This window comes from Sinocyclocheilus anshuiensis, unplaced genomic scaffold, assembly GCF_001515605.1.
Source record: "Sinocyclocheilus anshuiensis isolate Anshui unplaced genomic scaffold, SAMN03320099.WGS_v1.1 scaffold673, whole genome shotgun sequence".
Classification (NCBI taxonomy): Eukaryota; Metazoa; Chordata; class Actinopteri; order Cypriniformes; family Cyprinidae; genus Sinocyclocheilus; species Sinocyclocheilus anshuiensis.
The window spans coordinates 405,946-418,240 of NW_015539862.1; the positions used below are offsets into that span (position 1 = coordinate 405,946).

Genomic DNA, 12,295 nt, shown 5'->3' on the forward strand with positions numbered 1-12,295 from the left:
CACGCACACACACACACACACACACACACACACACACACACACACACACACACACACACACACAGTCTTCATTAGGGTTAAAACACAATATTTTCATGACTTTTCCCAAAGATAGTCTATACAGTAATAATACATTTGCTCTAATGATTCAGCATCCACACAGTGAGAATAAATTTGGCTTTCAGCAATCAAACAGTTCTCCAAATTCACTTTCAAATCGGCACAAACAAAGAAATGCAGCAGAGCTAAATTAATTCAATTATAAAAATTAACCTACTAAAACTGTGCTTCATTAATCCAGTTACTCAACCCCTTTCAACATGAATAAGCTATATGAATATAAAACTAATTTGACTGAAGAAATGTCTTATGAGGAATAATGTCTGTAAAGCCTAGTTACTCAGGCAATCTCTTCTTAGTGTACTTGCAGGGTTACCTGCACATGATGTGCTGAAAATCCTCACACACACATGGAAAGAAATCAAACTCGCACAAAAATGAAAGCATACGGGTTCAACCGCATTCAAACACACACATGGAAATAAACCAAGCACATGTTCAACCGCCACACACTTATAAAAATACCAGGCTCCTATATTACACATGCCCACACATCCTCTGGTAAATTAAATTCCTGAAAATGGCATTTTAAAAGCTTCTCGTTAGCCTTTTTAGCATGTCTTAACTGTGTTTCTTCTATAATTAAGCTTTTAATTATATTAATACTTATACCAATATGTGCCCACTGTTTCACAATTTTCTTTTTTAAAATGGAGATTGCTTGGTTTGGTTTGCAGTCCCACTGAAACCCTAAAGAGAGGGAACACGGGATAAAATGCAAATGACTGGAAAAATTTAAACGACCTTTTAAATTTGAGCGTTTATTCATTACTTTAATCACACAAAATTACTTTTTAAAGGCAAAGCAATTGCATTTTCGTCTCTCATTTTCTCCATCTTAAGTAGTGCTCTTTTATCAGTTTTTCGAGCAAAGGGAACAGCTTGCACTCCCAGAGAACAGAAATTTAACCAAGTAGGAAGAGGTTAAAACAATTCTGTGAGTACACTAGGGCACGTTCACTTTTAGCAGCAATTTATTATAAATTAAGCATTGTGCTCTCAAAGCTCTACTGACAAAAAATAGTTTTCAGTTAACTTGGCATTATTGCATTTGATTTTTTTCTCATCAGAATTGCAAGATATAAACTCAAGACAAGACAAGTTTATAACACAGATGTGAGAAAAAAGTCAGAATTGTAAGATAGACTTTTTTCGTCACCCAAACGACAGTTAATAACTCACTATTCATGTTCAAGCTAAATTTGATTCTCCGGAAATCTCTTTTGCTAATGGAACAAGGTAAGAATATTGGCGTGGCATCTGTGGGGTTAATAGGTGTATGTTTCCTCTGTACACTGAGTCACACTTCATTAGTGAGCTAGCAGCTGACGCCAGCCTTCAAAATGGCTGATTGCTAGAATAAATAACAGAGGTGCACAGATGTCACACGCTGACACCAGTGTGTCTCTCTGCTGTCAAGCCATAATCAATATCATCAGTGAAAAGAGCAGCACAGTCCCATTACGTGTTGCTGGTACCTCTGAATAGAGCCTGAGGTGAAAGAAATTAATTTAGGTTCTCACCTTTGATTAAAAAAGAGGATCTAAAAATGGCTTAAACTTAGGTAGGGCAATGTCTATAGTACCATATTAAACTGTAAAATTACTGTAAAAAGCATAATTTACAGTTCAGATACAAGTTTTCACAAAAACAAAATGTTTTATAAAATGATAAACTTTACATTTCAGCCTTTAAACCATTTTTAAGAAAATTGATGAGTCAAAAGTATTAATTATTATATTAATTTAAACAATTATTATAAATAAATTATTATATCAATTAAATAAATTAGGGGTGTGCGATATTGACAAAAAATTATATCTCGATAATTTTCTGGGATTTTATCGATAACGATAATTAGACAATATTTTGCTATAGAGTGTGTTAGTGTGCTGATATCTTTTCTCTAATTGTGCTGACAGCTGAATCCTGAATTTTTTGATATTCTTCATATTCTGTGTGGTCAGTTCACAGCAGTGATGTAAATTAATCCTTTCCAACAAGTTTTATGGGCATTTTTACCATTAAGCCATTTTTTCTAAAAGTGTGCATCATCTTTTGAGTCACATTCTTGCATTTGGGCTGTTACCAAGCTGACTTTTGGAGAAAAAACGGCACTCTTCGTGTGATATTAACTATATTAAATTATATAAATATATAGATTTTCTGCCCCATATCTTGAACTATGTGATAATTCTAAATGCATTTTAATAGACTGAGTAATGCAGTGAAAGAACGCACTATAAATTGGGCACACGCACTAGTCTAACCTGCTAGACTTCATCATGTAATGTATGCGCGCATTCTATAGGTGTTTTGTTTGCTTTTCGCGATATTCTCGATAATATCAAATCGCACATCCTTAAAACAACAATTACCTGCCAGCAGGTGGAGCGTTTGGTAGAAATATAACTGTTTCCCCAGTAACAGCAGAACACGGACTTTGAACGTGCAGCGCTCGTGTTTATTCAATGAAATCATAGCCTTTTGAAGTTTACATTCAGCTATATCGCAATTCTGGTCTTTCCGTCCCCAAATTTAAGACCTCTTGAAATCATAATTAAGACTTTCTTGTACAATTTAAGACTTTTTAAGGCCTTAAATTTGATACAACTAAATTTAAGACTTTTTAAAACTTTTTTAAGACCCGCGGAAACCCTGTTTAATATAGTGATGTAACTACTGTCTACTACTATAAATAATTGCAAAGTGCAGACCAATTATCCACTGAACAGAGCGGTGTAAATGTAGAAGTGGGCATGAACCACTGCAATGCACAGAACAGATCCTGAAGAGTACTGGGCAAGTCAAAAAACCTTTGCAACAGTGTGAAAGGAGTGTTGCAATGCATTTCAGTTAAAGCTAATCTAATCTGAAATAATAATGTACTTCTGAAGATATATAAATTAAGCAATACATGTGTTTGAGATACAGTTAAGTATGCCATTTTATTTGTATTATTTTCCTAACCATTATATTCTGACAGCTATGACTGATTGGATCAGCCATTAATCTGGGTGGATCAGTCTCATCCTGGCCCTAATTTCAACCAAAATACCATAATTACAACTGTAATACCGCAATAAACGAATCTGGCACCTTCTTCAAACAGTGTAAAAAGAAAGTAACCAGTCTGCTTTGATGGTTGTACCTAAAACACATCTGGAAAAAAGTGAATATGTGTTTTGTCACTGTGATCCCAAGATGTGGAAGTGATAACCTGACAATTTACAAGCAGATTATTCAATTAGCACTTTTAAACAGTATCTCAAGGACTCAGCATTAGGCAATTTAATTATCTCCTGTAATATAGGCTTTGCATTTGATGTATTTTTTATTTATATTACCTTATTATTATTATTATTATTAATATCTTGCATTTTACTTTTTACATCTCATACTTGTTATTTCTATGTACTCTCGTTTTTCTTAAACAGACAGTTTTTATTATCTTTTATCTCCTTCATATTATCCTTCAATAGTTTGGGGTAGGTACGATTTTTGAAAGAAGTCCTATATGCTCACCAAGGCTTCATTTACAGTAAAAACAATAATAATGTGAAATACTATTACAATTTAAAATAACCATTTATAATTATATTTTAAAATGTAATTTATTCCTGTGATGGCAAAGTCTTCAGTGTCACATGATCCTTTACCATGGTCAATTTTCGCAAGGGCAGTTTAACCCCTAACTACAACCAACATAGAGACAGTAACTTTGGAGGACAACCTCAATTTGTACACAAATTCATGCACGACTAACTAGAGACCTCAGTGACAGCTCAGGGTCACCAGGGCAGGTGTGAATCCTCGTTTTGTATGAATCTGAGATTCCAGAAATCCAGTTCGCTGACAGGCTGCCAGACAGCCCTGGATCATGGGAGAGGGAAAAGAGAGTGATTTGGTGGGAGCAAGCGATTGGCTCACGCTGAATGTTTTCCAGGCAGGTGGCAGCATGCAGTGGCAGCAGAGCAGGTGCTGTCGCTAACAGCAGGGCTCCAGAGAGACGGCAGCCAGTCTGCTGGCACAGAGATGGGCAGACTGAGAAATGGGGTCAGGCTTCACTGGGAGGAAAACGACACTGGTAACTGAAGTGAGCCCATTTCTTTGGCTCTTTTTTAATGCTCCAAATCTAGGCAGTAAGAGGATTTACTAGCGCAACGCAAGCCAGGGCCCGGACTGTAGTGGGCTGTCACGCAACTATAAGAATCTGTTGAGGAAACTCTGGAATAACAAGACACACACACATACACACACACACACACACACAAAGGCATGCTCACAGACAACACACACCTACACACACAAAGAGCTGTAGTGTTGAAAGCCGACTGTTTTCTGCAGCTTTCTCTTTCCAGCCAAGCTTCACTGGTTTTCAACACTCACAGCACATATAACCCTGAACCCATCCCGCAGGTAACATCATTCAGCGGTTTTCTTCCCCAACCCCTTCAGTCATCACCCAGGGGCCAAGCAGACTGTAACTTCTCCATTAATATCCCCTTCCATGCTTCCATGTGCTAAAAAAAAAAAAAGTATAAATAAATAAATAAAAAAAATAAAAAAAGAAGAAAATTAAGAGAAAAAACTTAAATGTATTTAATTCTAATTGAATAATAAAAAAAATCTGACCAGTTTGTGGTGACTACTTAAACGCAGTGAATATTATTTTTGTGTACATAATGTGGTTTATTAATGAGCTAATGTGGTTTATGGCATGATTTCTGGAATACTTACATCCGATTGGTCAGACATTTCGCGGTAAAATATTATAGTATAATGACTGATAAACTGTATAATTGACCATTGTTTCTGACAAAAGATTTGTTCTCACATAACTCAAATGTTTTATATGTTTTTTTTTTTTTTTGGTAAGGAGTAGTGTAATAAATGGAATAATGTAGTTAACTGAATAAAATAATACATTTGAAAAATGGGTGTATTTTCCAATAATGACCAGCTAAATGTAAGTCCTTACATAGTGTATAATGTAACATAGAAATAATGTAATTGCTAAAACAGTCGTAAAATTCAATGAGACATGGTTATCAAAATACTTCACAATGGCAACACTGGGATTTTTTTATTATTATTTTTTTTTAAATAAATGAATACTATTATTCTACAAGGATGAATCAAGTTGATCAAGAGTGACAGTAGACATTAATATTCTTATTTTAAAAAAATTGTATTTCACATAAAGGTTGTCCTTTTAAATGCTCTATTGATCAAAGAATCCACAAAATGTTTGTGTGATTATAATAACCTCAAATCAAATGAGTGAGGTTTTATCATTCAGATAATGTTAAACTTGCTGGTTTTTCATGAAATTTTCAACAGTAGTGCTCTAGTAGTGATGGTCTGTTCCATATTTTTTTGTAAGTGCGCATGTGATTGTGTGTGTGTGTGTGTGTGTGAGTGAATAACGGGTACTTGCTATGCCAGAAGTCATTAGTGCAGTCATTACACTGTCAGTGAAATGTGCTTTCAGGGGCCAGACCTTTAGAGCATGCGGCATCATTACCATTAGTAAATACAGTGCATTAGTGGGTGACCTTCAGTATAATGCTGAAAATGCTGCAATTTATTCTGGTCTTTTGTGTGTGTGTGTGTGTGTGTGTGTGTGTGTGTGTGAGAGAAAAAGTTTGTTTTTCAAAACAAAAAAACAAAACAAAATTTGTTTGCCACAATGCTCAAAGATGCTAAAAAAAATCAGCTTTCATGCTGAATGTGTATTTTTTACCCCATTTCCCCCTTTTCAACAAGCAGCTTGGTCCAAATTCATATTAAGCACACAGTAGGGGTTCAATCAAACTGTTAATCCCTCCTTATAGGAAGAAACAAAGGAGAACTGTTAGTTTCAAACGAAGAAAAGCCAAGCGAGAGGAGAAAAAGCGACAGATGAACACACAAACACAGAGCATCCCGCAGGCCCAAAGCCGCAAACCACCCGCTCACACTTGAGTTACTCACATATTCCGTGGACTCTTCAATTTTCCACTGATGGAAAACATGACAGAAGAGAGGTAGAAAATGAATCAGAGATGGCACTACTGGGGAGAAAAAAAAGCATCGCTACCTTTTTTTTCTCTCATCTACAGATGAACACCTAGCGTTAACAGTGACATGCTATAGAGACAGAGGAGAAGGGTGGAGGAGGAGAGATGACAATATTTCACATTCAACACAGTGCTGAATAATGTCAGGTAAAAGGAGCAGCGGTATACTGCTAACAAATGCAAGGTGCTTCATTCCATCACTCTGTGGGAGAAAGAAATGACAACTATTGCACCACTTACACCTGGTGCAAGAACGTTTTAGTCTCAGCATGGTTGTAAACATTGCAATGCACAAATACTTACCTGGGCTGCATTCATAATAAACCTGACAAGTGAACTCCAAAAGACATACATAAATATTGTACAATGCAAAACATTTATCACAAATGCACTGCCTGGTTACGTGTATATAATTTAAGAAAATTTGTAACAGTTTTATGAAAGGTACCATATCAGTTATTGGCTGGTACTATTTCTCAGTATGGACTGATATTGTATATTCAATTATGCAGCTCATTGAATCTATTCTTCATCTATTTTCACATTATAATTATTATATTACATTATATATTGCATTATAATGTTGTGATGCCTAAATTCACATTTAAAATGAGTTTTAATTTGTAATTGTTTTTCATTTATTTAGACAAATTAGGATTGAGATTTGATATTTGCAAGTTCTTGGCCATAACACAAAAATTATCTTATCAATATTGACCAGATTTTTAATATTGTGCATGGCTAATTTTACCACATTGACACATTTGCACAAAAACAAACAATTACATTTACAGATTTTTTTTTTTTTTGCCCCTGCTGGTGGACACTGGTATAACTGGCATTGTGCTGTCGGTGTATTCTGACAGGACAACCAACATTTCTAAAACATTTTTAATTTAAATACAACATTTATATATAAAAACCATTTTTTGTAACTGTAAGTGAAACTCATCGGGATTGAAAGCCTATCTCTTGGTGCGAATCTCCTGGTGGTGTAGAGCATGAAATCCCATTACCCCCATCGCATTGCCAGCTTGGTGACATCAAACTTTACTGACACTGAGCACCCAGAACCACTGCTTTTTCTTACCCACCCTCAACAAAAGGCGCTCACATATGCATCAAATCTTCCCTGGACCGAGAATCCAGCATGGAGCCAACTCAACCGGAGTTGATACAGTATTCCTTTTCGGGAAGAAAGAGGAAATTGCTCTTTTCTAACCGAGAATCTGCAAAGTGCAGTGAAGCACGTCACAATGTCAGTCCGTGGACCCCCACACTGTAATTTTCTATATTAGATCATTCTGCAAACATTCATCCATATCCTATAATTGCTTCTCATGATGGAGTTGATGTAGATCTGTGTGTATATTGCATAACAGTACCATTAGCAGACTAGATGGATGCCAATATTTCAGTCTGTTTCCCTAACACACTGCTTCCCACACACAGACCTCATGCGGCCAATCCTATAGGATAATGCCTGGCATGTGTGGTGCTTTGTTAGCCTGTCGGCTGCTCAGAGGTGGGAGCCTCATGGACGGTTTTAAAAGCCCCTGACAGCACAAGAGAAACCAGCAGCTTTGCCCAGAGCATGCCCTCCTAAAAGTCCAGTAACAATGATTTTATCCAGGGCATGGCTGCCTGGAGGCCCAACCGCCCGTCATTACCTTTCACGGTGAGGAGCTGAAGACATGCTGATAAGTTGAGTGGAAAGCGTAGAGGCTGAAACATTGATCAGATATAATGGGCCGGAGAGCACTTCTAACCCTTCAGGCCTGCACTTAAGAGTTGTACTTCAATCATTTAGTCATCGCTGTTTCACTGCGTTCACTTCCTTCTCAAATGGACTACTCTTAAACCGCTGCTTTTAACTGTCCTATTAATTGTGCACATTACTGCAGTGTGGACACGAACATGGACTTAGCACATACACAACCGGCATCCAAAGCCAGCACCGTTCTTTTAGGCCGATCTACACTCAATCTTCAACAAAACCCACAGCAGCACCGACACAAGAATCATGCAGTTAAATAAACACAAACAATCTCTTGAAACTCAAGTTAATGAGACAGTTTTTCTGCTTATCTGCTTTCTTAATGGGTTGTTGTTTTCCACATGGCACTTTAGTCCCGGTTAAACATACCGGCATTTGCTTTCACAAAATTATCTCCTCAGAATCATTCTCTTTGAATGCAAGATGAATGAATCAGCCTAGTTTATTAAAAGGCTTCAGAGAGCAGAAAAAAAGGTCAGAACTGATAGGAATCTTCAGCTGGAGCCAAATGCTGCAATTTTCGGAGAGGATATTAAAATAGTAATGGAAGTCTGTGTTTGTCAGATAGAGGCTGATGGAGAACAAGAGATGAAAGGGAAATATGGTGCTGATATTAATCAGGGGAAATAAAGGGTTCTCCTCTCTCTCCTTCATCTGGCACTGGGGCCACCGAGGCCATTGTGATTCCTTCAGAGTTGGTGCTGTTTCACAACCCCAATTAAAAACACCTGAACCAACTAATCAAGGTCTTTAGGCATACTAGAATCTTCCAGGCAAGTTGGAGCTGAACTAGGACACTGGCCCTCAAAAAGCAGCTTTAGATACCCCTGATCTACTGGCAGGATGGTCGTAGTTTATGTATTCAATGTAATTGGGTTCGAACCTTCTATGTTTTTGGTACCAGCTCTTGTCCTTGACTACTAAAAGCCGCACCACCCACAGCTTGATCTCTCACTACGTCTGTCATTTGCTCGTTCCCTCTTCCATCCTACACCCACAACTAATGCAACAAGATCCTAACCAAACAGCACAGAAGAGTGACAGCTGTAATTGAAGGGGACTCTCATGCAGATTTATTGGAGATTCTTCATGGAAAGGTTGACAGGCTTCTCCAACGGCCACTTGCTCGGCTCTCGTGGCACACTGGAATGGATCAATTAACTCAATCTCTCAGTTAAATTTAGACTCAGAATGAAAGTGGTGTGTGGGTTCCCAGTCTGGCCTTTTTTGAAAAGAAAATGTGTTTATCCCACCCACGGACAAACAAGTACTCGCTGGTTTCCTGGCTTTTCAGCTGAGGCCAGGGAGCCAGATGTAAGAGAGACTTCTCATGTTGCTCTGAGTGAGACAAATGGTGGGTTCAAATTGTGACACCGTCTCATTACACACTTAAATTTAAAGTGAAATCAATCTTATAAGTATTTACTGTTTTTAATACATGTTCTAATTGTGTATGGTATATCAGTGCACACTACCTTTAATGAAAATGTTGGCTATTATTAAATGCTAATCAACAGCCAAACATTTTAGGGTTCTTTTGTAGGTAATGCAGCCTTAATAAAAACTTGCCTTTATAAAACCATGTAGACTGAATTTATCCATTACATTTTTTTTTCTTTTTTCTTTTTTTGACCTTGTAGTTTTTAATCAAAATATCATAACTCGATCTTCCGTTGAAACAACTTCTCTCTGGTGACGTTTGCCGGACTTCGCCAATCATTTAGTCCACTTATACCCCTCTTAACAATCGACTGCAAGCTCGCATTTAGATTGCATTGCCTCCATCCATTCAACAACCAATGGGTATACCAAGTCCCCGCCCCAGATCTAATTCTTTTCAATCATTTTTTCACTTGGTTGTACGTCACAATATGGGAGAACCTCCATTTTTTTGTGAGTTTAAGAGTTATAGTTAACAGCAATAGTTCATGTAATAAAAATAAATGGCAACAACAAAAAATAGGATAATTAAAAAAACTTACTGTTGGGATACTTGAGGGAGACGCATGAGTATCCTCAAAAATAAAATGAAAACAAGTGAAATGGATGAAGGAAAACAAATTAAACAATGAAACAAGACAAATGAACGTTGTCGTTGTGTAGGTAGCTAGTCAGTTTGTAACTCATGTGTTAATGTTTGTAGCTTAGCAATTAGGATTTGGATCGGTTCAGTAATGCATACTAAGAGCAAATAAAAAACATTACAGATGCTTCTGCTCTCCTCAGAGATGTTTTAGGAGCCCATCCATGCAGAAGCTCTTGCTCTTAGAGCCAGAGTGTCTCTGAAGGTGGTAGAGAAACATCACATATTAAAAATGAACAACTGGCAACCCCCAGAAGAACAGAAATGGATGTCTTGAGAAATCTGGATCTTTTTGTCAAGACAAAAAGCACTACAAGCCATTTATCAAAGTAACTCTGCAACCACCCTGCCAAACCATTAGTGTTACACAATACACAATGGATTTTCATCACTTCTCCGACATGTTTTCTACCTTCTTCACTAGCTCTCCCTGGCCAATTACATCCCAGAGAGCAAAGCAACAACACATTCTATTTCTTTTCTGAGTAAGGGCGAAAGAATTAAGAAAGATGTAGACATAAACGTAACCAGAGTCTTATGATACATCTTCAATGTCTCAGAGAAAATTGAGACAAAAGGTGAAAATAAACAGGCCTGTATGGATCATTGTGTCTCAGCAAGTCTTTTCATGTTTTTTTTTTTCTATGACAATGACAGTGAATGAGTCACGTCCTGGGACAAACCATCGCAGTTCGTGGTAATTGACTCAACAATGCTTCAGATGTCATGGCGTATGAAGGGAATGTTGTTTGCCAAAAAGCGAGAGGCAAGTGCAGGTGCCCTTGGGTTGTGAGAGCAAAGAGGTCAACAGCAGTTCACCTGACAGATACTGTAAACAAAACCTGTCTATTGTTTTTTTTTATTTGTTACCGATGGAAAAGTAGATGAAAAAAACTACAACAAATGTGTCTCGTATGCTGTCAAAAACATTTAGAACCGCTGACCTTGTGACATTAAACAAAGTTTACAAGTTATGACTTGTGGAGGTGTTATGGACTAGAGGCACTGAACAGACAAAACATCAACTGCACCAAAAATCCAGAGTGGCGAAGGTCACAAAGACCACTTTAAGCTCTGAGCAAGGGATTTTATAGAATATATCATTTAGAGATGCACTGATATACGCCCCTGAACACGCCCCTTACCATGCATCATCATCGGAACAACTCATGTCTGTCCATCAATCAAAAGAGTGATAGCAATAACCAATATAGTACCAATATATGCATCCCTAATAAAATTAGCTGGAATCAATTAATGGCAGAAAATAAAACTTGCCAGTTCTAGGAGGTGGATTGAGCGCTTACGCGTAAGGTAGTACATTTGTATTTTACATGCACTCCTTCACTTGGGTATGTACTTATGCAAATGAGAAATAATCTTCTCGATACACGAGAAAACCCCCATTACCTGCTCATTTACTAAAAACCATTAAAGCCCACAGTGGTCCATAAACGTCTCTTGTTACAGTCTTTTTTATTTTTCTAGCTCAGTGAGAGGAAATGCTTACACATGTAAATGAGAAACTCTTGTTTGGGGCAGGGAAAGTGCAGCAAAACACATGTCTACACAAGTTAATTCTCAGCTAACAATTCAAGAGCAGAAGCATTTAAATGCCCCCAATCAAATTCTCTCTATTCCCGAAAAGTGTCTACTTTAAGAAATTAATGGATATCTAAATCCCTCCTAAGGATTACTATCTTTATTCCATCTCAGTGCACCCATGTTTCTTCAGGCAGTTTTAAATCTCCTTATATCAATGCATCATGAGCGAAATGGGGGAAAAAAAAAAAAAACAGTAACAAGGCAGTGCATATGTATTAATGTTAGGATTTACAAAGAGCTGAATTCTTGAAAGGCCACCAACATTGTGTGCCTATGAAATATTTAACAATTCAGATAACATTGAAGACTCAGAAAAAGTGTTTATGTAGACATGTAGACATGTATCCTGCAAATTCATAAGACAGACAAAGATTTAGTTCCAAACCCTGATTTGCCTACCAAGACAGCATTTTTAGGCTTTATAGACATGCTAAACAACTCAAAAGCTGTTTAAAATAGACAGTCAATTATGCTGCCAAAAACAAAGCAGTGTATAAAAAAAGTATTTAAAAAATTGTTTTTAGTAATTTAAAAAAATAAAATATAATATTATAGAATATTATTTTGCCTTGGCAGCTAACTGAAATAAAATAAAATAAATTTAATTTGAAGAACTAAATTTACAACTAAAACTGAAATAAAAATTAA

General features: G+C 36.9%; 1 protein-coding gene across 1 annotated transcript in view; it reads right to left on the reverse strand.

Moving 5' to 3' along the window:
• Positions 1-12,295, reverse strand: part of LOC107684933 (receptor-type tyrosine-protein phosphatase F-like) — a 102,027-nt gene that overhangs the window by 41,948 nt on the left and 47,784 nt on the right. The window contains exon 11 of the mRNA XM_016481319.1: positions 6,097-6,123. Coding sequence (XP_016336805.1) covers positions 6,097-6,123 — 27 coding nt within the window. The remainder of the gene's footprint in view (positions 1-6,096; positions 6,124-12,295) is intronic.